The sequence below is a fragment of the Podarcis pityusensis genome (assembly GCF_964106645.2).
Source record: "Podarcis pityusensis genome assembly, chromosome: 4".
Classification (NCBI taxonomy): Eukaryota; Metazoa; Chordata; class Lepidosauria; order Squamata; family Lacertidae; genus Podarcis; species Podarcis pityusensis.
Window position 1 is genome coordinate 53,375,877 of NC_138027.1, and position 27,611 is coordinate 53,403,487.

The 27,611-nt window shown below is 41.6% G+C and overlaps 3 protein-coding genes and 1 long non-coding RNA gene across 9 annotated transcripts in view; 2 read left to right on the forward strand and 2 right to left on the reverse strand.

The window, feature by feature from the left end:
- SMIM11 (small integral membrane protein 11) lies at nucleotides 1-27,469 on the forward strand. Of its 6 annotated transcripts, XR_013986053.1 has the most exons (6): nucleotides 6-56; nucleotides 2,268-2,474; nucleotides 4,506-4,620; nucleotides 5,196-5,373; nucleotides 6,816-6,929; nucleotides 27,405-27,469. XR_013986053.1 is itself a non-coding variant. In XM_081004517.1 (5 exons), exons 3-4 carry the CDS (start codon nucleotides 4,600-4,602, stop codon nucleotides 5,358-5,360), a joined length of 186 nt encoding a protein of 61 aa, XP_080860643.1. In that variant the 5' UTR covers nucleotides 6-56; nucleotides 2,268-2,474; nucleotides 4,506-4,599; the 3' UTR covers nucleotides 5,361-5,373; nucleotides 6,816-7,026. The 6 variants fall into 6 exon arrangements, 5 of the variants coding, with proteins under 5 accessions (XP_080860644.1, XP_080860643.1, XP_080860647.1 ...); XM_081004517.1 differs by lacking the exon at nucleotides 27,405-27,469 and having other exon boundaries at nucleotides 6,816-7,026; XM_081004521.1 differs by lacking the exon at nucleotides 27,405-27,469 and having other exon boundaries at nucleotides 6,824-7,026.
- LOC308476689 (protein FAM243B) lies at nucleotides 10,290-11,254 on the reverse strand. The gene has a single exon (XM_081004492.1). The coding sequence runs from the start codon at nucleotides 11,191-11,193 to the stop codon at nucleotides 10,435-10,437; it is 759 nt and encodes a 252-aa protein (XP_080860618.1). The 5' UTR covers nucleotides 11,194-11,254; the 3' UTR covers nucleotides 10,290-10,434.
- CLIC6 (chloride intracellular channel 6) overlaps nucleotides 17,077-27,611 on the forward strand; it is a 120,832-nt gene continuing 110,297 nt past the window's right edge. Inside the window, exons 1-2 of the mRNA XM_081004441.1 lie at nucleotides 17,077-17,748; nucleotides 27,405-27,493. The gene's annotated coding sequence lies outside the window, so the exon portion shown is untranslated. The remainder of the gene's footprint in view (nucleotides 17,749-27,404; nucleotides 27,494-27,611) is intronic.
- Nucleotides 17,773-25,280, reverse strand: LOC308476709. The gene is made up of 3 exons (XR_013986060.1): nucleotides 24,672-25,280; nucleotides 24,491-24,563; nucleotides 17,773-18,920 (listed from the first exon to the last, which is right to left on the reverse strand). It is a non-coding gene; the product is annotated as an uncharacterized lncRNA (long non-coding RNA).

A 27,611-nucleotide genomic window follows, 5' to 3' on the forward strand; every position in this document is an offset into this window, starting at 1 on the left:
GCCTTCTGGGACTTATAGTTTGTAGCCTTTTCCTGTGTTGAATGGCTGATTGTAAGGTAGTGTGGATTTTAAATCACAAAATGCGTGGCGTTGCTAGGATTGTTTGTAATAGTTTTTCTTTTAAATGTTAACTTTAATAACTCATGGAAGCTGATGGCGTTGGGCCTTGTTTTCAATATTTTGACCTTCTTAAAAGAATCATGGTCGTCAAATGGCTATTACGTTTACAGTCGTTCTGCACCTTTGAGCAGCGATGCCTTTAATTCTCTGAACCTTTACTTGCAAGTAAGCTCCGGTGAAATCTGAGACACGTTACTTCAGCGAGCATGCATAGGATCAGATTGCACAATGCACATTAAAAGCGGCATGACTGAAATTCTCTTTTTTTTCCCCTGCTTGCATAATTTGCACAAGCGTGAGAGTTCCGGGACAGGTCACTGCAGATTCCTTGCTTCTCGGTTGGTCTGCTGCTACTACGCTGCCATGATTTAGTGTGTCATCCTAACTCAGACTTACGGTTTATCTCCTCCAGATAAGCCATAACCTTAGTTACAGCTTGTAGTTTGTCTGAGTAGAGCGAAGCACCCCCAGTCTCTTCTATGGGAGCCATGTGCTCATGCTAAACCATGGTTTGGTCTGCAGACTATCTCTGTATTAGATGCAAAAGCCCAATTTAAAATGTAGCTATGCTTATCTATAATGCAGGCGAGGAAGTGCATCTTTTTGCACTCAGAATTTACAGAGCTAGGGAGAAGAAAGCTTCACTCTTGCCTTTGGTATCCTATGCTGCTCTGATGCTGTTGAAAAAGTTTATATCTGCATAAGGGCATTTAGTTGGCTAGTTGTGAACATGACCAGTTAATGGATTGGTTTCCCAATCTATTTAAGTATTGTATGCTTATGTATTTTATTTATTTAAAATATTTTCATACTGCCTCTCATTAAAAAAAAACACACAAGGCAATTTCATAGTAATACATAATAATATAATTTCATAATAATACATTTTATTAAAATTACAGTAACATCACTGTTGGGGCCTATCTTCTAGCAGAGGGAAAGTGATTCCACAGGTTCAATGCCACAAGCAAGAAGGCTCTACCACTGGTTATTGTAAAGATATACTTGAACAGACACGAGGACCTCACTGGCACATCTCAGTGCCACGTAAGCAATTTGCAACTTTCGCGTTGGTGTCAATGTGAAAAGAACAGTTGCAATATTCTTCAGATAAGCAGACATATAGCAGCGGTGGAGAACCTTTGGTCCATGAGGCTATTTTCCCCAAACCGCACTGATCTACCCCACTCTGACATCAGGTGGAAGGCAGGTAAAGTCATGGCCTTCCTTTTGAAGTGTGTCATAATGACATCAGGCGATTGACAGGTAGGCTTGTGGAAATAAGGATTTGGCCTGCCCTGTTGACAATCGCTGGTGTGTGCACAAACAAACAAATTTAACACTAATGAAGCTGTGCTGATGTGAACAGCTAGGAGAGAACGAACTCTGAGATGGCACTGGGAGAAACAACCAACAACTTCATTGTTCCCCAAGGCACAAACCTAAATCAGCCTTTCTCGACTTTCTGTCCCCAGCTGTTGTTGGACTACAACTCCCATCATCCCCAACTATCAAGACCAGCAGTCAGAGATTATGGGAGTTGTAGTCCAACAACAGCTGGGGAGCCAAGGTTGAGAAAGGCTGCCCTAAATTGTTCTTCCCAAAAGCTGTTCTCTCCCCCCTCCCCACCTTTTATTTATTTAAAGCACCAATAGCAGGTTAACTACATGCATCTGCATGCAATGTGCAGGCAGATTTTTAGTCTGACACATGAACCTTATTGTTGCATGTCATGTGAGGTTTTAACTCTCCTGATTCACCCAGCTGGAATCTGTAAGAGAGAAATAGGGTGACTGGCTGTTATAATTTATTATATTATTCAGCATTTTTATCTCAGATTATATAGTAAGCCCAGACACTAAGTCTGGTCTCCTTTTGCTGAGAGAGACTGTATGTATAGCTTGGGGACAACAAACCATAATGGGGTACAGATTACTTGTATCTACACTTTATCTGACTTTTTAGTGGGGAAACAAACACGATACCAGGGCTTTCAAGATAGTACTTAACCTTGAACACAGAACATGTAAGGTTTCTCTTTAAGCTGCTGATATCAGTGTAAAGAATTCATGCTTCTGTTAACATATCAAGTGGAGGATCTTGCATATCCGACACACAGCTTTTTTCAACTCTTGTTTTCTGCCTAGGGCTAGGTGAAAACAGTATAAGAAGCAGTGTAAGCTGTAGAGAGAAGGTACTGGAAATTACAAGTCATCTTGCACAGTGGGTACTTGAAACCAACATAGAAGACAAGATTTCAGAATAAATGTGCATGCTGCAACTGTAGTCCTAAGCACACTTACTTGGAAGTAGATTTCCCTGAAGTCTAGGAGTTACGTACTTCCAAATAGGTGGTAAGCATCAAATTGTTAATTGGATAGAAATTTGGGGGAGTAAGGTCCATGAAAAGGTTCTGAATCAAATAAAAACACTTCACTGTTGAACAAAATCAGAAAAGTAAAGAGAAAATTATTTCCCCCTCCCATTACTGGCATTTTATTTTAATAAAAGCACTGCTGATTTTTTATCTGGGATGAAAAAATCATGCATGCTGGGGGAAGTGTGAGAGGAAAATGTTTCTGGTCTCATTAAAAAATGAAGACTCTGGAACACTGACAGAAATACTTTTCAAGTTTAATAGCCTGGATGTTGCTTCTGGGGCCTGATTTTCTGTTTTTCCGTAGCTTCCATTATTTATTTTTCCTATTTTGTTCCATACACACAGAGTGGTTTTGGATTCCCTAGCCTTTAACTTCTTCTTCTGCTGCTCTTTCATTTCTCTCCTCCACTGTTAGAGCCAAACAAATTCAGCCAAGCCACTAAAACAGATGGGGAAGGTCAGTTTTTGGCCCCCAGGCATCTTGTGGGCATCTTGATGGTTAATATACCAAATCTGGAGACCCTTTAGTACACCATCTAGCCAAGCTAGTGGATCGGGGCCAAATCAGTCATTTTAAATTATACACACTTAAATCATATGCCTGGTTAGACTTGCTGGAACAGAAAAGTTTTTAGCAGGTGCCAAAAACAACATGGTAAAGGTGTCTGCCTGTTATCAATGGCCAGGGAGTTCCAGAGAGTACATGCTTCCACACTTAAAGATCAATTTCTTGCAAGTGCAAAGCTATCATTATGCAGCACTTGTAGAAGTGCTAGTTCTATGGATCTGTGCAGTTGAGTGGGCACATATGGGCACCCACATGTTTGAATGCTTCCCCACATTAGATACCTCCTATACATGGGAACTGTACCTCCCAAAGGTAGCACAAGGATTTTCTTAATATGCCCACTTTGTATGTAGAGGAAGGACATTCAAATATACAATACCCTGGCTGCAATCTGAATGAATATACCGTAGTCCCAGGCTGACTGGAATACTTTATGCTGAATATATAGACTAAATCTGCCTTCAGTAGCAATAAATAAAATACAGTCAACTTTCTGTGGAATCTTAACTGGCTTGGTTTCCTTATGTTTTATCTGGCGTTATAGTTTCATGTGGAAGGAATACTTTCATTTATTTGGCATTAAAACGGGATCAATTCTGGTACTGAATGTTCAAGTTCTGAGAGTCTTGCGCTTGGTTTATAGGGGTTCCTCATTCCCACACCTAATTCTCCACACTCTTAATTGCCTCTCAGACGGATGCCAACGATAGACCTCACAGTCCATTTTCTCCTGTTTGTTGCACTAGAGGAATGGGATACACCACCACACAATCACCCACACTTGTTGTTTCCCCCTTGCTGACTCTTAGACCTTGAATTTCTACTGTTAGGACTTTAATGTATTTATTCCACAGAAAACTACCAAACCATGACCCGAAAGTTAGTCATGACTTCCTCCTGTTGGTACCAGTTGCCCTTCCCCTGAAGTTCGTTCATAGACCCACTTACTTGGGAGAAAGCGCCATTAAACATTGTGGGATTTACTTCTAAGTAGACTTGTATAGGATTGTGCTATTAACTCCCATTGCTTTTATTAGGACTTTGTCACAATTAACAAGCTCACAGTGCAGCCAGTGTGGCTTTTTTAGCTGAATAGTTTCTGGAATTTTCAACAGGTGGAAAGGGATTGCCCTGTACAGCTCTGGCACCTGTCTCCAACCAGTCAATTCTCTGCTTTCATTACACTCCAACTGGTTGCTGTTCCTGTCACTCAGCCGATAAACATCTCCCATTCAGACACTGTGAGAGCTTTCTTGAAAGTTCTGTATCTGTCTAAGCAGCAGGAGCCGTGAACTTCCTACACAACTATATAGTCAACACTTCTTATTATATCTTAGGACAGATTGGCTGGGTATTTTTGTCAGGTGATCCTTCCTCCAGCAGTTTCTCATATATATCAGAGGCACAAATAAACTATCTGAATATCTTATTTTTCAGGTGGCTTTTTTTACTCCACTCGTTTCTCATAAATCTGACCAGCACCGTTTGCTTCTGCCTGAGGTGTAAGCCTTGACATTGTTGCTGAATCAAAATGTGGCTAATGAACTGGAAGGTGAGGACCCTTAATTTGTAAAACCTTGCATGCTGCTTTCTAAACCAAAGAGCTAAGGAAGAAATAGTTCTGCATGTTTTGTGTGGATGGATGACTCTGTTTAACAATCCTCGGTTTAACAGGAGCATATACTTGCATCCTCAAATACCTGCATTTTTCTATCATGTGAATTCATTGCTGTGCAAGTGTAGTCAGTCAGCAGTTGAGAAACAAGTTAAAAGTCTTATAATTTAATATTTTCATCAACAGTAAAAATAAAATACAATTATTTACTGCATGCAATGCTGTTGGCTTTTGTTTGTTTGTTTGTTTTGCACCCAAGTTGTTTTTTCAGCTGCTATAGACTACAGTTTGTCTCAGTGGATGAATGGATGCTTTAGGCTCTCTGGTCTTATGCTCTATGTCTGTGCCCTTTCCTAGTCCTGCCATTAGACAGATAATATCTGCGTTCCTGTGGGTTTGGTGCACGCGAGCCTCTCTTGCCACTTACCAGAAAAGAATTTCACATGTCTTGAACTGTAGCAGATGACAGTTTAAAAAAACGTCTGTATGTGTTGTTGTTGTTTCCATTTTAGGCACTGGAAAATTTCCCACTGCTAATGTACATTTTAGCAGCTAAAACATTAATCCTTTGCTTAGCATTTGCTGGGGCAAAAATGTACCAGAGGAAAAGGCTTGAGGAGAAAATGAAAAAAGAACAGGAGGAGAAGCTGAAAAGGGAAGGGAAAAAAGAAAACTGAAACGTCTTAAGAGGTATGCTCTGACTGGAAAGAATGCTTGAAGTGTTTCTTGTCTGACACCATTCACCACTATGTGTGTAAAGCAGCCTTCAGTAACCCGGTGCCCTCCAGATATTTCAGACTACAACTCCCATCTGCTCTAGCCAATACTGGCTGGGACTGGTGGGAACTGTACATCTACAAAACAAAGAAGTACCGGTACCATGAGAGCCATACACTGTGACTCAACCTGGGCCCTGCAGTACTAATCTGAGGCCCTTCCTTAGGTGGTCCCTCCACAAGAGGCCCCGGGGCCAGAGAATGGGCTTTTTCTGTGGTGGCTCCCCATTTGTGGAATGCGCCTCCAGGGAGGCTCATTACATGCCAGGCAAAACATTGCTCTATAACTAGGCCTTTGGCTGATTGAACATTCTATGGCCTTTTAAATGCGTTTGTAGGGGAGTTACTGGTTTGTTTTAGTTTTATTATGTATTTGGTGTTCTCATTTTGTATTTTTATGTTGTGCCCTGTGATCCTCGGGTGAAGGGTGGAATAAAAATGTAATAAATAATAATAATAAATATAAAACTTTGCAAAATTACAGTTAGAAGGGATTAAAGCTTTCCTTAAACTGTAAACATTTTTCAAAGGCATACACCTTTTGCCTGCCCTCTCACAAGCTCTTTTGTACAAGATTGTAGCTTACGGGCCACCCACCTATTCTCAGATGATGATGATGATGATGATGATGATGATAATAATAATAATAATAATAATAATAATAATAAAAAATAAATAAATAAATAAATAAATAAATAAATTTATACTCCGCCCTTCCCGGCCAGAGCCGGGCTCAGGGCGGCTAACACCAATCAAATCACAGTAAAAACATAATGGGGTGGGGGAACCCTATTTAAAATACAGGTTAAAATGCAATTTAAAATAGAGTGGTACGTGGTATATGCAGGTCTGTTTTGTGGCTGCCCATCTCAAAAAATGGATCATTAACCCTAGCAGGGGACAAGTTGGCTGAGAAGCAGCTGCAAGGGGGGGGGAAATACCAAGTAGAGGATTCCCCAACATCTACCCCCACCCCCACTGCTGATTCTCCTCTGCAGATCATATCCTCTTGGCACCACTTTGCGGATCCCAATATATGAAGTGGTAGTGGAACATGAAGTTCCATCCTAAGGTGTGTTATGACCTGGTGAATCACACAGTCCTAACAGGAATATAGGAAGCTGCTTTGCATTGAGTCAGACCATTAGTACACCTGTCTCAGTATTGTCTGCATTGACTAACAGTGACTCTCCAGATGTTCCCAGGATTTCCTGGAGTGACCTGGGTGCTAATCAGATGATCTGCCCCTGAGCTGTGGCCCTTCCCACAGATGTCCCGAGGCACCCACATGGGAAGACTGCTGCTGTTTTAAAAAATAAACTACTGCAAATATAACTCTTTCTTTTGTGTGTGCAGATCTGTAGCTGTTTGGCAGCTTGCTTGGATTCCTTTCCTGGGAGAGTTGAAGACTTCACTGAAACCGAATTCTGTGCCAGAGAAACTTAATTCCCCAAGAGCAACGTGCAACAAGTGTGTTGGATTTTTATATTATTATTTTTTTCTGGTATAAGTAAGAAGAATATCCTGTCAGCTATTTATATAATAAAAGCTCTGTTTGTAAAACTGATTTAGTGTTGCGTATAGGAAATGGTATGTGGCAGGTTGCTATGATAGAAGGGATTGTCTAATGAAATCTTTCCCTGAAAGCAAGTTGAGTTAAATTGCTGATCTTCCGCATTTTCCTCCCACGGGTTCTGATCTAGCTAAAGTTGGGTATGAATCCCATTGAGAACAATTGGACTTGAGTTAGTCCTGTCCGATCCACTGGTTTTCAAAGGAATTTTGTTTGGAGTAGAATAATCAGGAAACTCGAATTTTACATTTGGTTTAAAAGGCATCATTTTCCTCCCCCAAAACATTGTGTTTCAAACTCAGGTTTGAAAACTTAAGTATGAAAATCCAGCTGTCACCTATCTACTTTTAACAACTTCCCTTTGCACTGCGCTACTTAGATTTTGCTATGGCTGCAATCCTGTACACCTTACCTGAGACTAAAGTCCATTTAAATTATTGGGTTTCTGAGTAGGTCTGTGAGGCTGCAGTCCTGTGCACTCCTGCTTGGAATAAGCCCCACTGGACACAGTGAAACTTACTTCTGAGCAAACTTGATTTCTGCAGGAGAGTTAAGCATTTGTGGAACTGCTGTTGCTATCTGTGGGACTTTAAAGTGTTTAACTGAAGCTGTTCTTCAGGTTTTCTTTATAAATTGTAAGGTTTGCTAAAAGGGTTTTTTTTTTTAGGTTGCTTGAGTAATTACAATTAAATTGATGTCTGTACTAGATAGTGGATTTAACTAGGATGTATCAGGAATGGGTTTTATTCCTTTTTTTTTTTTTTTTAGTAAGAAACGCACTGGTTTATTATTATTATTATTATTATTATTATTATTATTATTATCAGTGTTCAGAGCCAGGATTGTTACAACCCAGTGTCAAAGTCTGGAGAAAGTTCCATGCTGTAGCAAAAAGTTACTTTCATGAAAATGGGAAAACTTTGATGAACCTATTTATAATTCTGCTTAGTAAACTGCAGGCAAGGTGTAAAAACTGTGAGAAGTTTGAGCAACTGATAGGGAAAAATCTGCGTTTTACCAGCTCTGCCGTTGCTGTGCCTGTCTTCAACTGGCCAGAAGGCACTGTCTCCCTGTCGCTATAAGCGGGAAAACGGATCCTCAATTTATTTTGTTTTGGTAACAGGTTGTAGAGGCCTCACTCTTTTTGAAAAACAAAAACAAACAATCAATCAAAAAGCCGAAGCCCTTAAGAAATGGCAATAGAAGCTACACAGGAATATCATTTTTAGTACACAAATAGTGTGAGGCCTATATCTATCAATCTATGCTGCCATCCTGTGGAAATATGGTGAACTGCTATAACCGGCAAGACTGGATAGCATGATTCATGCTAAACAGAGACAAGTATGATTAGTTACAAATGCAGCCCTATAAATGCTTGGCAGCAAACGTCATTGAGCTCAGGCAGGCGTACTTCTAAGTTAGCCCTGATTGCAAAAGAGCTGTGTGCCCCTTCCAGTCTATCTGCCTATCTGCTCCTGCCCCCAAGAGAATTCCAAATGCCTATTTTTGACCAGTCCAGCCGCCTAAGGCCTGCCAAAGCCCATCAGAAATTCAAATAAAGATGGGAGCAATGTCTACATCACTATGTTTGTATTGCTTTTCTCCTTGGATTAAGAAACACACGATAGAGTCTCTCTGCAGCATTGTAGCCAGTTAGCTGTTCTGCAGCCATGACCAATCACAGGATTTTGTTTTTATTTTGAGGGGTGCAAAATAAACGCACATGCATTCACACACACATAAATAGCATCAGTGAACATGCCTACTCTTTCTGGTACATATTTATTTGTTTCATACAATTTATATACTGCTTGACTGTTAGAAACCAAACACTCAGAGCTTCGACATCAAGAACAAGGGAAACTCCAAGTGCATTTCAGTAATCCAATCTCTAAGTCCCCAATATATGACATAAACTTGATGGCCTCCCCAAAGGGGCTGGCCATTGAATGGGAAGATAGCATCTTTACTCATCCAGCTCCTAGCTGATGATACACAGGTTGCACTTTCAAAATATTGATATGGTTCCTGGATTAAATTTTTTTGGACAGCTCCTTATTATAATCCATTTCTATCTCATCTAGATTTCTATTTTCATTCAAAATTGTGCAAACTATTTGGGGATGAGTATTTTAGAAAGGAACCTGAGAAAAGGGTGTCTGGCGTTGGATGAAACTGTGGCAATTGGCTGTAGGTGGTTTTCAGATGAAACCAGCGCTAATTCAACAAGAAGAATGGCAATTTCACCAGCTTGTTCAAGTGCAATATGCTCTGCTGGCAGAACATCATAGATATTACTTGGCATGATTCTGTTATTAGAAATACAAAATTATAAAGCATTTCCCAAAATCTTGGAAAGTATTTCATGTGCATCATCTTAGCAATCATTACAGCACCTTGTAGAATGGTCCTGCAATGTCTCCCAACATTATACTTACAGCCTGAGATTGAGAGATTGGTAAATGGAGTAGTCCCAAACCCCAACAAACCACCTTGAAGGTGCTGTAGCAATCAGACCCTGTATCAGGATGTTAATAATGTTTGATGCTTTGTTATGTTTTATATATTCTGTAAGCCGCCCGGAGTGGCTGGGGAAACCCAGCCAGATGGGCAGGGTATAAATAATAAAATTACTATCATCATCATATTATTGGGGCTGTCTCAGGATCTAGTGCAGGGGTCAGCAACCTTTTTCAGCCATGGGCCGGTCCACCGTCCCTCAGACCACGTGGGGGGCCGGACTATATTTTTTTGGGGGAAAAAACGAATTCCTATACCCCACAAATAACCCAGAGATGCAATTTAAATGAAAGCACACATTCTACTCATGTGAAAACAGCTGATTCCCGTACTGTCCGCGGGCCGGATTGAGAAGGCGATTGGGCCGCATCCGGCCCATGGGCCTTGTTGCCTACCCCTGATCTAGTGGATCCTAGGCAGTTTCAGCCCCTCACCACCCCTGGAGTGCCCCACCTAGGGAATTTCTTTGGGCTAAAGCCTGTGGGAATTCTTCTAGTGCCACTTCTGCCCACCTGCATGTTTGGCAGATGGAGCAGGGGACTCCACGTTGGAAGTATGATTCTGGTCTCGCTCTGTGGGTGAAGGCCAGTTTCACTCTCTCCTCCCTCTGCAGTTCAGCTAATCTTATTCACTACCTTTTGTCTCTCTTGAGTTTCAGCAGATATGCCCTCCTCATACCTAGATTGAATGAAATCTCTATTTGAATGTCACCTGTAAACCCAGCACCATATTGCTTATTGTCACCTTAAAACTCTTGCTTTTATTCACCATTGCTACTGTCGATTTAGAATTATAACTCAGAAGGAGAATCGATGTGCACATTTAGCAAATCAGCTGGCCAATTTTCAATCATTTTTAAAAATATGGATGGAAGAAAGTTTAAGTAAACTTATCCAAGTAGTACTTTTCCCATCTGCGCACTTTGTTTACTGCTATCTTCCACTTGTTTGGGCTCATCTTCTCGATTCCTTTCCCAAGCAGATCACTGAAGAGGATGCATTGGTATGAATAGGTCTTCTCCAAAGTCATCAGGGAGAACTCCTTTCTGTTATTGATAATAAACCATTTCAAAGATGACCAGGCGGCATCCATAGGGTGGAGGTGGTTGTAGGGGAAAGGGACTGAGAGAAGTTCATGGCCTGTGGCCTTGGCGACTTCAGGACAGCACTTGATGCTTGAGAAAAAAGGGAGAGGTGTAAACTGCGGTTCGCTTATCTCCACCTCCTGAGTGGACTCATCAATTTTCACTCTCGGCTGTCTTTTTTCTTTGACCACAATGGCACACTTCCCATAGGTTATCGACAGGAAGTCACAGAGTTCCTGAAAGACATCTTCTGGCTTGTCTAGGGGCAAGTCATCCCTTAGAAACACTCTGTATCTCCATGGTACCCACCCTTGACTGTTGCCGGCGTGTACGACTGTCCATACAGGCCAGTTGAGGTCATCTTCATGAGGAACCTTTTCCCCTGTTATTAGACTTTCTGAAAGATCAGTTTCTCCTAAAAAGATGGTGTTGTAGCCTGTAAGTTGCAACGCTCTTAGGGTTTTCAAATATTGCAGGCATTGTTTCCTTGTACTAGCATCGAGAGAAGTCCGGTGGATGATGTGCTTTAAAAGTGGGTTTACAATGCGAAACATCTTGTACCTTCAGGTGAAATTGAAGTGCACACAAAGTTCTGATGGTGTCCAGGACAATGATGATCTCACAATGGATTTCATTGCATGTGTTATTCAATAGCATCCTAAAAAAAACACAGCCTGAATGATGCATTCACATTTTAGCTGGGTAAACCATGGAGAAAAACAATTGTCATGCAATTGTAAAAAAAAAACCCGAATTGTTTTTATTAACAGTGAACACAATGTTTATCGCATAACTAAAGAGCTGCTTCTTTCGTTTTCAAAATTAACCACTGCTGGTTTGACCAGCCACTGCTGTTTCCTTCAATATCGGCCATTGTCTCTTATCAAAAAAAGATGGTCAAGGGGAAAAGGCACTAAGAATAATTTACAGAAAACATCATAAATCACCCACCCACCCCACCACTAAATGAGGAATTTTGTGCAAAAAAAAAAAAAAAAAAATCCACATTGGGGCAGTTTCGCTCAACACTTCTGGTTTTTTTACAGTAGCGAAAAAAGGGAGGATAATGAGAGAAATAAACTGAAATACAGTGGTACCTCTGGTTACGTACTTAATTCGTTCCAGAGGTCCGTTCTTAACCTGAAACTGTTCTTAACCTGAAGCACCACTTTAGCCAATGGGGCCTCCCACTGCTGCCGCGCCGCCAGAGCACGATTTCTGTTCTCATCCTGAAGCAATGTTCTTAACCCGAGGTAATATTTCTGGGTTAGTGGAGTCTGTAACCTGAAGCGTATGTAACCCAAGGTACCACTGTAACGACCTAAAAACAAATATGTCACACGGATCCTTGGAAACAACAGCAATGAAATGAACAGCAGCGAAAGCATTACAAATTGCATAGATCAGTGCTACTCAAACTTGTGATCCATGGACCTGTGCCAGTCCACATGAGCCATCAGTTGCTGGTCCGTGGCGACTCCACCACAGCCCAGTGTGGGATGCCACAGGGGCTGAATGTGATACCAGTCTCTGGCACACTGGGAAAAACGATTGTTGGTCCACTATGTCAGATAGTTTGAGAATCTTTCATCTCTGTTTGGATCTTCAGAAACTGAAGGTCCTGATTTGATTTACTTAGCTCTGCCCCATTTGTCTGGCTAGCTGGCTGGCTCATTCCTAGCCAAGTTATGTGAGACTTATTACTGAAGTGACTGTATACCTTCCCACAGTAGAAAACGTTTATCAAAATATGGAGCATTCCATAAGCCTGGAAATTAAAAAAATGCAGCCTGCTATAGGCAACCAAGCCTAAGTGTGAGTTGTGCATTTGCTGTTCACTGATCCCTATTGGAAAAGTACCGGGATCAGAGTAATATGAACAATTAAAGTTAAAACAGGTAATGTGAGAAATCAACCCCTTTAATCATTTTTTCCTCCAGCTGAGACATGGATAGATTATTCCAACATTATGGGATTATTTTATGAATGTGATGTGATTGTAAGATTCAGGTGGCACATATTAAAAATGTGCATGGGTTGTATGTGTTTAGGCTTTCTCTGTACAGATGCCATCTGCTGCCAGTTGCCTGTACAAAGACTATATTTGTCCACAGAGCCAATCTGGGCAAAGGTTAGGGGTGAGGCAGAGGGCACAGCCCTGCTCCCCTCTCCACAGTCAGCCTACTCACACATCCCACACACCCCGAATGTCTGTAAATGGCTATTGTCACAGATGATGCCTCCTGTGACATTTAGCAATCTTGTTAATGTATTGACGTAGTGATACTGGTACTGATCTTAATAAGGCCAGTGAAGATTCTTGGGTGGCAGAAAGGATTTGCAATGTTTTGTTTGTTTATTTTTTGCAAAGGATATGGACTAATAGAGTATTGAAGAGGTGGAAACTGGGAGATACTAGGGTTATGAGTTTTTGGGTGCCAGATCACTATAATCTCTGGACCCAAAAAGTGTTACAATTTAATTAAGGCTTGGGGTGCTAAATTGTGTGCCTCATACTTCTAATCCCTGGAAGACTTAAAAGATAATTAAGACAGACTAGTTTTCCCTGAAGTGATAGCCTGCGTGATGGGCCATTAAGACAATAAAGGATCAAAGAACATGGTGTGAGATGATAACTGGGAGGAGCCTCTCTCACGCACTGGATAAAGCCAGAGCATAGGGTAGAGAGTTAGGAGTTAGGAGTAATGTGACCTAGAAGTAATGTGAGAAGTAGGAGACTCAGAGCAACATTTGAGACTAATGTTCTGTTTGAATCCAAGGCTGTGGCTACAGGACACACAAGACCCTTTTTGGCTATTGATGCTGTGTAGCCGTTCATTGTAGGCTCAGAGTGTATATATGTGTAAATAAACCATGTATCCTAAATATACCATAGCATGGGTCAGCAAACTAAGGCCAGTGGGCTGGATCAGGCCCAATTGCCTTCTGGATCCGGCCCATGGATGTTCCGGGAATTGCCACGTGGATCGCCAGCACGAGCATCCTTTCCCTCTCCTTCCCTCTCCCTCACACAGCGGTGGCGGCTCCTCCCTCCCTCCTTCCTGGCTTCTCCCTGCCCTGCCTAGAGGAGGAAGGGGGCTGGGCTTTGTTGGTGCCAGCAGCAGCAGTGCTCGAGCGGCCGCCATTTTAAGCAGCCCCTCTCTGGAGCCCTTTCGCGCGCCGCTCATCGTCCCTCCACCGCCACCACCAGCCCCTGTCCTCGCAAGACACAGGTAAGCAGCCACCAGGGCTTGTGGTGCTCTTGCATCATCCCCCCCCCCAAAAAAAATATAGTCCGCCCCCCCAAGGTCTGAGGGACCGACCCCCTGCTGAAAAAGTTTGCTGACCCCTGTACCACAGTCTCTGATGTGCCAAAAGGAAACATGAACCCTTGGATAAGCCCCTGGAACCTGTGCTGCTCAGAGATTGCGGTGACATAAAAACACTATGTTCCAAAGGAGGAGGAATTGATTTAGTAATTTGTCTTCTAGGCATTTGATTGCTCCAGAGATCTCTGTTTTAGATAAGGAACTTAGTTCCCACACCTACTTAAATACAATGCTTTTGAGTAAGTATAAATCATCACAGCGTTTTAAGGCAGATTAGTGTGTACATGTCTACTCGATAGTAAGTCCCACTGAGTTCTGGCCCTACCTGGAGATGCTAGGAAATTAACTAGGGACCTTCTGTATGCGAAGCAGATTCTCTGCCGCTGAGTTATCCCCACCACCGTACTCCAAATACTCTAGTTGTGCAGAGTGTAAAAGTTAGATGCTGGGAGTGGTGGCAAGACATACGTATTTCAGGGATTAGGTGAACTGGATGTACACCTGGCCCTCTTCAAAACAACTAGGTGGATGATGTGATCCCACGCGACTCCCACAAATAAATATAACCCACAACTACATACCATAGCGTTTAGGTCAAAGTAGATATTTTATATGTAGCCTGCCTTTGACTACTAGAAAAAGGGTGTGCTTTTGAATGAAATAATATGAAGGAGATGGTGGTCATATCGAAATTAACATAAAGGCTTTCCCCATAAGTACTAAGGGAAATCATTGTCATTCAATTGACATAGCAAGCACTTCATGATATTTTCCACTGCTTTGATCATGAGAAGGTGAAGGTGTTATTACCCTTTCCCCCCTTGAAAAGCATATAGAGCTGAAAGACGAAGTTGGAAGTGTGAGGCTCTTTCCCACTTCCCTTTTCAGCTCCATGTGTTTTTTCAAGGCCCAGATTAATTCTACAAGCTCTTACTTTTACCTGATCGCTCGGAAAAACAAATGGTGTGCCTGCACACTTTCGCTCTTTTTGTGTCTTGTGGGGAGAGGGGTACCACTTTACTTATCAAGTACCATTTTACTCACCTCCTGACTTCGTATCACAGATGTTAATTCCCTCCTCTGCCTTGCCCCCAGCAGTCAATAATAGGAACTGGGAACAGGAGACTAGTCCGTGTTCCGGGTAGAGTTTAGGGCTTGTCCACACTTCCACTTGTGCTGTGCTTCTGAGCGGTTTTCCATTTACCCTGCCTCTTTCCCCAGGAAAACCAGCTCTTTACTGCTGAACTAAAGCAAACATCAATCTGCAGAAAGCCCAAATGCTGTCTGGTCCAATTCAGCAGTAAATAGCGGGTTTTTCCGGTGGAATTCACCAGGACAAGAGGAAGTGTGGACGGGCCCTTGGTTCTGCTCTCAAATTGACATGGGCCTTAGTTTAATCTGATTCTAGGTATTGCTGCGTTCTGTGAGATGGGAGACCTCATGCTAGGGCAAGCTTTTTATTTTATTTTTTACACATTATCCACATTATACATTAAAAAAATAAATAATCCATGGATCTTAATGCCAAGGGCAAAAAATGGAGGGTGCCCACAGGCCACAGCTAGAAGAACAAATGCCTTCACAATGGCATGATGAATAGCGTGAGGAAGGATATGGTTTTCTTCTTCTGTGAGAGACATGCCAAAAAGGAATATAAAAGGAGCCGTACAAGTCTGAGCTTGATTTCCCGTGCCTCATCTGAAGGTTCAGGGCCTGAGCCGGAAAGCTGTTGTGTCACTCAGGAACAGACATGTCCACTGTGAGCAAGAAGCTCGTATAAGAAGAGGCTCAATTAGTCCCACGCTTCAGTGAGTAACAGAATCACCAGTGGTTAAAAAGAAGCTATCGTGCTGCATATGAGGTCCACTTTCATACGATCTTCACCACCGATTTTGCACTTGGAAGCTCAGTTGCTATTGTACAGCTGTCAGTCTTTTGGCTCTGAGGGCTTGGTTCAGGTTTGACCTTCTGAGCAACCGCCGCTGGCAGTGTGGTTTTGCAGGAAGGTCTTTTCGCATTTCCCTGAACGTTCTCGCGGTACATATAGTCCATGTAATTTTCCCGCGGCCTGTGTACAATATTGCTGAGCATCATAGAAAACAGGAGGAAGCCAAAAAACCCAACAACAATCAGGATGAACAGAGAAGCAGCAATCTCCTCCTGTTCTTGAACATATGGGTTTGTGTAGTTACAGCACCCTCTTTTGTTCCTTTCTGTGATATAGGTATAAACCAACTTCTTCATCACATACCTTACTTCAGTTGGGTCGATATTCATTTTATTATCCAACTCAGGCTGCAAAAGGAGAGGGGGGGGGAAAGAACATTCAGTCTCATGGCTGACATTAGAACTCTTCTCGATTGCATCAAACAAGCGCAGCAACTATTCGCAGACCATTCTTTCTCAAAGACTTCATTAATGAGCTGAACTGCAGATACAGCTTTATTTCTGTGGCAACTATAATGAAAATAACATGGATCCCATTCACTTGTCAAACTGCTGCTACCAGCTGAAAACCATTAGATTACTTCAGTTTGCCTCTGTCCTTTGTGTCCAGTATCTAACACAATAATAGATTTATGATAATTATTTGTCTGTGCCCTATGACATCAGAAAGAAAATAAAGCAGAAAATCAATCCGATGCGGTATCTTTGATTCATAAGCAGAAATTCCGCTATTTTCTACAATGCCAGTGTTCCATATTGAAATATGGTTGAATGAGCTGCTTCCTTCTTTGTCCCTTAGCACCCACTTAACCTTCTCTCGCTATTTTTTAATAAAGAAATTTTCCTAACAACCCAAGGTATATTTATTTCTCATCACCACCTGCTTTTCAGTTTCAAGGAATATCCCAATCCTCTACTCATCCTTTTATCTAACACCATCCAAATTAATTATGAAATATCCCCATTTGTGCTAAGTGTGGATCCATATGCACTGATAACTCAGAACCAACATGCAGGTTTTCAAACTACAGAAACCTATCATATATATATATATATATATATATATATATATATATATATATATTACACAGATTTAGCATGGAAACAATGTACAGTTCCCATAAAAGATATAATTATTATTATTATTAAATTGGACTTACAGTAATATCAGCCATGAGTTCCCTTTGGATGACAGCAAGAGCTGTCAAACACAAGACAAACTGCAGCTCCAGCTAAGCTTCTTCCACTGAGCCATATTAACCTATTCCATATATTCAATGCCTTCCCCTCTGGTCTGTAGCAGCTGCTTTATATCATCTGTTCTCCTCAATCCCTTTTGGAGCTGGCTTTTGACTGTGGACAGCAAGGCATTTCCTTCCATGCACCTTTTTTAATTCTTTTTTGTGTGGAGTCCTAAGGTGAGCTATCATTGGCCATGTGAAGCTACAGGAACATCCTGGATGATTCAGGCCTGCTATTCCTGGCAACTCACCTTCCTCCTCCTCCTTTTGCATTATTATGCTTTAATGGCACTGTTTACTCTACCACAAAGCTTGTGACTGGTCCACCTGGAATCCCAGCACCCATTAATATTCAAATGGTCCCTGTGAGCCATGTGTTGAAGGAGTGAGATTTCCATTTTAGGGATATTTCACAGTAACAGTCATAGAATTGCAACAGCAGCAGCGGTGGCTGGTGCATGAACATCGGGAATGGCAGGCAAGGAGGCCGACAGAAGGAGGAGTCAGAGCCAGTCTCAGGTGGAACTAATTCTAGTTTTGCATCCATCCCTGTCCCTGCTAAGGAAGAGGAAGCCGCTGCCCTGGACTGGCTGTAAGTATGAAGAGAGGCAAGTGGAGGAAGGCAGAGTTTGGTTGGGCAGTACCTCATTTGCCCTAAAGGACTAGCTACCATGGAATGGCAGATATTTTACTCATTTATTTCTTAAAATTTATACACCGCTTGATTGTTTTAAAAAAAAAAAGTTCTCAAAGTGGTTTACAGAGAGTAAAAAATAACATGACTTGTTTAAAAATTTAGAAACAACTCTTTAAAACATTCAAAAACAATAATAACAGCAGCGATGAACTAAAAACAAATTAAAAGGCACAGCAACATTCTACATGGATAGCTCAGTTGGTTGGAGCGTGGTGCTGAGAATGCCAAGGTTGCAGGTTCGATCCCCATAAGGGGCAGCTGCACAGTCCTCCTGCACTGCAGGGGGTTGGACTAGATGATCCTCTGAGTCCCTTCCTACTCTATGTCTGGGTAGGCTGGCCTCAATATGGGCAATACTGTATACATTTCCCCCGTAGCTGTAATAAGCTGTAGCAAGAATAAACCCCTCATCCTGTCAAGAGAATATAAAACTAGAAGCTGCCTCACTCCAGACCTTCTCCTGCCATAAATCTTCTACTCATCCATGGCATTGCACTAGCAGTAGTGAAGACTTGCCACAATGGTGTACACTTGCTGGGGAAGGTGGAAGAGAGATATAGACCTGGAGAAGAGAGAGTTGGAAGATTTGGAGGGCAGGACAGAGTGCGTTCATCAGAGATTGCAGAGTTGGTGGTTAGAAAGGAGGGTAGAATGGGGCTGGGGGTTAGGAATGTGGAAGGAGAAGTGAGGTTTGGGGTTACAACGGGGAAGGGGTGGGGTTGGGGCCAGGATGATGTAAGGAAGTGAGAGAGAGAGAACAGAGTGAATACGTGCAGAAGGCATTTCTCACACAATCCATCGATTTGTGTACGTTGTTATGTACAAAGATACTGCACAAATTTGTCAGCCAAAAAGCCGGGTCCAGGCATTTAGTTGCAGAATAAATAAAAGAACATTGAAAAGCATAGCATCTCAAATGAGATACTATTTTAGTAAAAAATAGTATCCACGTCTTACTATTTTAGTAACACTTACCTAGACTTTTGTAAGGATGGAGATAATTGTCTTATCTTTTGTCAGGAATCAATTATGTATTGTGGTGCAAATCCTCTCAATGCTTTCTCTTGCTGAAAAGTAGAATACAGTTTGTGAAAATCAGGAATGCTCTCAAGGTGCCACAAACAGCCACAGGATTTTAATTCTTGTTCTGTTGAACGATCCCAATCCCATTCAGCATAATTAAGATGGAGGAGCCACAGTTCCTTCTCCAAGCTGCCTTATCATGTGGAGATCTTGAATATTACACCAGCGTAACAAGAGTGGTGCCAATCCCACATGCTTCTCACAATATTCCTGAGCATTTTAGACAGATTGCTAGGCTACACAGACTCTGTGCTAACTAAAGCTAAATTCTCTGGCGAGACATCAAAACTGAATTCACCATCATTACAATAACCAGGAAGTCTGTTGTGCTGGTGGAAAGAGGGGGAATGGAACTGAATTTTCTGCATAGAGCTTGTAAGAGCATGTTTAGTTGCAAATATGTAATTGCTTACAGCCAGACAGGCATAATTACATTTCAATTACCTAGAGCTGAGCAAGAAGTGTTGTTTCCCCACCACTACCCTCCAACTTACCTTCTTCTGCCCTGTCTCTGAAGCATTATCTTGAAGCCATGTCAATATAAGCAAAAGAGCAAGGAGAAATGCTTCCTTCCCTCACTCTGAGTTCTTCTATATAGGAAGGAACAGCAGCACCGCCTGCTGTGGCAGTGGCGTAGCGTGGGTTGTCAGCACCCGGGGCAAGGCAAGTAATTTGCGCCCCCTAACCCGTGGATTTGCTCCCCCTAACCCTAACCCCCAGATGTTGCGCCCGGTGCGGCCGCCCCCCCTGCACCCCCCACGCTACGCCACTGTGCTGTGGGACATGTGAACACTTGGTGCCCCTGAGGTGGAAACTTGGTCCTTTGGATTCCAACTCAAAATCACCGAAATGTTTCACAGCTTGTGGCCGTGGGAGGCAAGGGATGAATTTGGGTGTGAGGCATTTTAGCCCTTCTCAAGGAACACAGGAACTGCCTTAGAGCAAGACAGACCATTGGTCCATCTAACTCAGTAGACTGGTGGACAATGGCTCTCCAGTTTTTCTGACAGAGTCTTTCCCAGCCCTACCTGCAGATGCTGGGGGTTGAACCTGGAACCTTCCTCAAGCAAGACATGTGCTCTGCCGCTGAGCTACAGGGTCCTCTTCTACAATTCACTGTTTGGGGTTTTTTTAGCCTGCACAGTAAAATTATAGCAGGTGATGGTGAGGCGATACAATCTGTTATAAAAACTGGAGAGCTATTTGTTTGGTTTTTTTAAAAAAAATAACATATGTACACTGCTTTTAAACATTAAAAAAATTCTTCTCAGAGTGGTTCACACTATATAGAACCACCAGCAAAAGACCAACATAAAACCAGCATAATAATGTTGAGCAAGTCATGTTGATTACTAGTGGACCAGCACCTAGTCTGGGCTTGTCAGCTCCTTTTAAGTTGTGTTCACCTTTAAAGCATACAATGCATCTTCACAGAGCTTCCTTCCATTGCCAGGAACCCCTAACAAACTACAATGCCCAGAATTCTTTGAAAGGAGAAAATGTGTTTTGAATGTGCACAGCCTTGCATTCCCTTTAGAAGACTCCACCCTGGTATTGTTTACTGCTTGTTTACAGCAGCTCATTGGGCTGCACACTTAAACGGCTTAGCAGCTCTCCACATATGCAGTGCATAATAATAATAATGATAATGATAATATAATAATAATAATTTATTTATACCCCATCCATTTGGCTGGGTTTCCCCAGCCACTCTGAGTGGCTCACAATCGTATTAAAAACACGACAAAACATCAAACCTTAAAAACTTCCCTAAACAGGCATGCAAGGGGGTGGGAGAAAGTCAAGAGTGAGGCTGTAGCATGCAAAACTGCAGAGGAGGAAAAGAAAGTTTGGGGGAATAGAAGGAAAGAGAGGATACACCAGCCATGTGTGAGGGAAGGAAGAGAAATAAATAAGGTATCTACATGGGTTTTTGTTTGTTTGTTTGTTTGTTTGTTTGTTTGTTTGTTTGTTTGTTTGTTTGTAAGTTGCTTTGGGTTGCCTTGGGCAAGATAAAGCAACTTACACATTTAATACATTTATTTTTTTTAAAAAAGAATTGAATGAAGAGAAGGAGGTAGAAGGGATGAATGGGCTGAGGGAAAGAAGTGGAGAATCCCACCATGCTGCGCCTGTTGGGCCTCCTGACCCCTCTGCTTCTCTCCCTCTTCCTCTCCCTCCCTCCACAGTGGATGCTGGCCCATTAGAGTGAATGGGGGCACTGCCACACCAATCTGAGACTACCCTTAGCCATCTCCCACCTGCTGATCTTCTTACTTATGACCAGTCAAGGGGCTCCTCTGCCTGTCAACGTCCTCCTCCGTAGCCTCAGCGTTGTGCTTGTAGAACTCAGCAGGGGGAAGCAGGGCAATAAAACTAGAACTAGTTGGCTCTGCCTGTTATTGGCTTTGGTTCCTCCTCCTGTCAATTTCCCTGCCTCCTGACCTACCAGTCCTAATGGGCATCAGCCACCACTGTGCTCACGCTTGTCCAACTTTCTTATCACTTAAGGAGCTTGGTGTGGGGGGTGGGAAGGCTAGAGAGAATTTTCATGGAAATTAGAAAGTGGGGAAAATTTTATAAGTTGCTATTAGCAGTCAATTGGGAATAGAGAGGAAGGACACTGGGGAAGGAAGCTGTCGAAGGGTTGCCATATTTTGAAGAGCAAAAAGCAGGACACATTTGCCGGCTTTTATTTTTAACTATGGATCACTATGACGACTCTCATTTTACATACCCATGAAAAAGAGGACATGTCCTGGAAAAAGAGGGCAGGAAAAAGTGAATATAAAAGAAACAGGGGAGGAATAAAAGCAATTGGCAGTTTGGAGCTGGGAATAGGGTAGATGTTTCTTATCCTGGGGTTCCAAAAAAAAAAAAATGGAGATTTTTTTATTCCCTGCCCCATATGCCTGCCAATATTTATTTTACTCATGTCCTGTTTCCTTTCACACTTAATAAACATTAATGTGTGATTAATACAAAATTTGATAAATGCGCTTACTAGGGTGTAAGCTCCACTGCAGGCGGTGGTACTTACTTCTGAGTAAATGAAGACTGCACTGTTAAGAGTAAAATACCATCTGTTGCTGTAGTGAAGAATTAATTCTTGGTACAGCACACATACAGAGCCCTGTTTTGACTTGAATTTGTAATCCCTGGGGCTTTTCTTATCATAGCATCAGCTCAAATTGAGTAGCGAACAATACCAGAAAATAAATACTTTTCCTTTGAAACCAACAACTCTTAAGAATAAAGGAAACGAGTGAAGTAACATTTACACAGAACCAATAGAAACTCCAATGATATGTGCTGCAGTGATTTCCAGCATGTTGTGGTGAAGTGATCAACAACTCACGTGTTGGTGGAATTATATTTAGTGATGGTGGTTAATTGAGACTATGTCTCTAAACAAAATCTGTATTTCACAAAACTGGAGGTATTGCCTCCTAGATTTGGAGAAATAATTGTGTATTATGAATTTTCACCAAAATGATCAGAGGATGGGAGAAAAGTACCACTGAATATCAATCTTAAACATACCATATTAAACAATATGTTTAATATTAAACAATATGTTTAATATTGTTGTGAGGGGTGTATTTTTCGTATCTGAACACTTACTGTTTTACCTTATAGTAACTAAGTGCAAGCCACACTAAATAGCCACCCAGAATAACTATCTGATCAGGTCTCTGCTTTAATTAGATAAAAGTTAATTACTAAATCCCATCAGGCCTATTCCCAACCATTACTGCATGACTCAAGATACTGGGTGAGCTCATACATGAATGCTTATAACTTATCCCATTTTTTTTATCCTACTTCTCTAAATGTGGAAACAAAGCAGCTAGAAAAACAAAAACAAACAAATGAGGGTATGGTTTTTTTTAAAAAAATAACAAATAGAAAATAGCAACAGCAATCTATAATAATTAGCAGCAATATAAAGAGCAAAAAGGCAATCAAAAATGATTATCTCTGCAATGTATGCTATTGTAAACTTCTGTTATAACAAATAAGTTTTTTAAAATTGCCTAAGGGTACGTGAACAGAGAGGTCAATAAATAATAATAATAATAATAATATTTATTTATTTATTTAGTTATATGCTGCCCATCTGACAGCACTGCCACAGAAGAAAATCTCAGGGTTTCTACAGGTAACAGACAGACTTGGAATTAAGCTGTATAGCAGGCTTCCTCAACTTCGGCCCTCCAAATTTTTTTTGGCCTCCAACTCCCATGATCCCTAGCTAGCAGGACCAGTGGTCAGGGATGCTGGGAATTGTAGTCTCAAAACATCTGGAGGGCCGAGTTTGAGGAAGCCTGCTGTATAGGACTTTAAAAATCAACACCAGCATTTTATAGTGAGCTTGGGAGTGAACAGCTAAAGCATTGCAGATGGTATCAAATCAGTGTAGTGCCCATTTCAGGTATTCATATGTTGCTGTTCCAGGCATAGCCCTTATGGAAAACCTAGCTGCCATCCAACAACATTCTTGAAACTGCATTTTGTACCAATTATGGTTTCCAAAGTGTCTTTAAGGCCTACTGTGTGTGAAGAGCATTGCAGTAATTCAGAGTGGAAGTAATTGCTGCACAACTAACTGGCAGGAGGAGGGAGATATCTCCAGGTATGGTGACAGTTGGCCAAGCTGGTAAAACGTGCTCCTGGCCACTTAATAGCAAGGGGCAATACTGAGTCCAAGAGCACCCTCAAGCCACTTGATTCTTCAAGCGGAAGTGAAACTCAGCATAGGACCTGATTGTACACTGTCTCCAAGGTCTACAGAGCCTAACCAAAAGCAGGTTTGGTTCGTCTGGATTAAGTGTCGGGTAAATTGCCCATAGCAACTGGTTCCAGACACCTGTTCAGACTTTTCAGCACCTCACCAGGCTCAGTTTATGTAAATGAGAGGTAGAGCTGCATGCTGTTGGCACACTCATAGCATTTCAGTCCCAAAAGTGCACGTACTGTTTTTCTTATTGCTTCAAGCACAAAATGTTCTATAATGGAAGTTCATGCATTCCCCTACTGGAAGTCCTCAAGGTACATGCATATATCCACCTGAGCAGTTTTCCATACCAAGAAGAGCATTTTGTTTGAACACACTTGGATTAAAAAGAAGCATAAAATCACAGTGCTGCATCTTGTGTGAGAACCTGCAATGCGCTTAGTGCATCTCAAGTATTTTCTGTGAGGGAAACATCTCATGTAACTCACTTTGTTTCAGTGAGAAGACAGTTTTACCTCCTCTCACTTGTTATGTTTTGTCACAAATTTCAACAGAGAGCCAATACCTGTCAGGAATTTTACTTTGATAAACCAGAGATATGAGAAAGTAAGTGCATATAAATGCATATATAACTGTCCCTTATAATTTCATCAAATTTAAGATCTCTGAGAGGGGGACAGAAAAAGATAACAAAGAAAAGTCATTTATTTTTCTTCTACCCTCATGAGTATCTTTAAAATCTGAAGCAAGTGCAAAGTCCACTTAAAACAAGGCATATAAAGTACTGTAGTATATAGATTTGATTAATGTACTTACATGTCATGCCTATCTATCAGATGTGAAGCATTGTCATCCCTGAAGTAAATTTAATGCAAGTCTTAGGATGGCTCTGAGTAGAGAATATAAGAAGAGAGGAGTGACCTCTTTTTCCTTATGACAAGCAAATGTTCAAGGAAGTGGTTCATGTGAGGGAAGTCAAAATCCCAAGCAGACTTACTCATAATAAGGTCCAGTGAATATCTGTGAAGTGGAATCATTGTCAATATTTTAAACAATTTCCCCCAAATTGTCATAAGATTGTTGTTGGTTTTTAGGGCTGCAAAACCAGAAGCCGTAATAAAACTGAATTATTTGGTCTTGCTTTACAGGTATCAGGCAAATAGGTTCATCGGTGGCATAATATCCAACTTCATTTCCTCCATATGGGAAATGTTCCGGCCCAATGCAGAACTGTAGCTGTAGATTATTGCTTAACATGGGAATTCATCACAAGGAAAAATTAGATGATTGAGCCATAGCTTTCTGCGGTAGATGTTTCTATCTCCCTCATGTAAACAAGTACTTTCATGATTCTTACTTTTACCTCAGGGCAAAAGAGTCACCGAAAAGGAAGAAAGGGGCATTGTTATACTACTTTAAGATTAAGTAACTCCATGATGCTGCTTCCTGTTACTAGCTTTTCCTGCTTCTCGCACTGGGCATGGATTTAATTTCCACATCCCTTAAGTGTCATATCAGTGCACATTACACCACTTTGTTTATACACCCATTTCAATACTAACTCACAGCACAGTTTACAACATTTATTAAAACTAGACCTATTTCCCACAGAACCTGAACAGATTTCTGCTCCCTGAGCTACAAAACTTTCTATGTTTACAAAGGACCAAACTGCAGGTTATATTAAAAGAGCTTTTAACTGACGTGCTTAGAAAAAGCAGCTGTGTGTATGCATATGTGTGTGTGTGTCAGTTGTGATCAGTGATCCTGGAGTGCATGAGAGGGATGTGGGTGATGCTAAACCTCTGAGCTTCTTGGGCTTGCCGATCTATTATCAGCGATTTGAATCCCTGTGACGGGGTGAGCTCCCATTGCTCTGTCCCAGCTCCTGGCAACCTAGCAGTTCAAAAGCACCCCAGTGCAAGTAGATGAATAGGTACCACTGCAGCGGGAAGGTAAATGGCATTTCCGTGCGCTCTGGTTTCTGTCACGGTGTCCCGTTGCACCAGAAGCAGGTTAGTCATGCTGGCCACATGACCCAGAAAGCCGTCTGTGGACAAATGTCGGCTCCCTTGGTGTGAAAGCGAGATGAGTGCCGCAACCCCAGTCGCCTTTGACCGGACTTAACCGTCCAGCAGTCCTTTACCTTTTTACCTTTTACCTGTTCCCTACTCCCTTTGCACCTTTCCCCCACAAAAAATATCCCCTGGGAGCTGTGCTCTCTGAAGGTGCTCTTTGCAGCCCAGCCCTCTCCATGAAAGGTTGCTGTTACTCCATGTTAAACCATTGCTACATACATTTTCTGCCTCAGTGTAGTTCCATGAAGAGTCAGGAACTGCTGGCTTATTAAGGTCTCCATAACACACTAGGATAAGGTACGAATCCATCTCTATATCTTATCTACTTATTTCATAATACTTCACTTCTACGCAGTTCTCAGAACTGTTTGCATGTTCATCTAGCTTCATGTTGATCTACATTTGTGTAGTTGGTTGGTAGGTGAGGCTTGTTGGTGATGCACCCATGGGGGCTGCCTGGTTGTTGTTGATCTGACAGGCCATCTCAGAGGTGGTTCCCCATTTGTGGAATGCTCTTCCTGGTGAGGTATATCTTTCTCCATTCCTCTTTGTCTCCATTCCTCTTTGTCCAGTCATTTGGTAGCTGAAATATACTGTTTGTGGCAACCCTGAAATCATTGACTGAGAGAATGAAATTGTTTTTAACAGTTTTAATGATTTTTTAAAATGATATTTCTGTTAATATGCTTGCCACCCTGGATTGCTTTGGGATGAAAAACAGGATATAAAGCAAACAAATAACAATAATAAATAGCTTCTATACATTTCTACTGTGGCATGGACAGGCTTAGTTTGATTGAAAGTGCTATTCAGGTGAGATGCATCATATCATCCATTTCACAGCAATAAATTCTGCAAAATCTGCACAAGTTTCTACAGAATTTCAAACATTTGGCATAGAGACTGAGGTAACACATGATAGAAGTACCTTGGATCTGTTGGGAGAAACTGAGAAAATTCCAGAGTGGAAAATTTTCCCTCTCCATTCCCTGAATGCCTTACATTATGTCTGTAGGTCTTGTGACTCGTCAACAGATGAATGAAGTCTGCAAGGCAAGTATTGTGGCCATTCTGGTGCCTGACTCTCCCCATCCTAAATTTTGTAAGGACTACACAGGCCAATTTAACAGGTCGCTCATGAGCTTGTATGCATGGCTGATAGGCTGTTTGCCCAGTGGGTCACAAATTGTGCGGAATCACTTGCATATGCTTTATTTTCACAATAATCTGATGCTCTAAATTAATTATGACATTTCTATGATTTGGACTGTGCTCTCAGAAAGCATCAGCTGTGCCTCATGGAAAAGTTGACAATGACTGAATTTTGTGGACTAATTTCTAGACAGCTCTCATTTCTACCTCTGGATATTTTTTAAACCAGAAAATGACCTACTGATACAAAGAGATGGTTCTTTTTACCTTTTTGATATGAGTGCCTCTTCCTTCCTTGTATAGATAGAGATGGAGCTAAATGTAAGTCCCCTGGAATGGAATTCCACAGGTAAAATAAACTTGTATGATTATCTGAAAATATGTTAAATTGTTTTCTATATGAAGCTAAATGCGTTAACACCTGCAGTTTTCCCCAATAAATTTCCTCAAAATTTAGTCTATACTATGCTTATTTAAATGTTCCTCTTGGCTATTTTCAGAAACAGCAGATAATGGATTGTTTCAGGGACCTGAACTTCTCAAAATTACCACCAGCCAAGCCATCACACCATCAGCCCGGACTTTCCAGGTAAAATGACTCATTAGCACACTGTACGTCTACTTCTTCTGTGGCTCATGGTAAGAAAATTGTAACTCAAAATATCCTGCTGGCCTTTTTTATGTCAGTTCAGTTTGTTCCCATAGAG

What these genes read in the sequence shown, in the direction of transcription:
- SMIM11 (XM_081004518.1), top strand. Translation starts at nt 4,600, where the DNA reads ATGTGGCTAATGAACTGGAAG. An exon ending in TGTGGCTAATGAACTGGAAG is followed by an intron (nt 4,621 to 5,195) that starts GTGAGGACCCTT and finishes TTTCCATTTTAG; the next exon opens with GCACTGGAAAATTTCCCACT.
- LOC308476689 (XM_081004492.1), bottom strand. Translation starts at nt 11,193, where the DNA reads ATGTTTCGCATTGTAAACCCACTTTTAAAGCACATCATCCACCGGACT.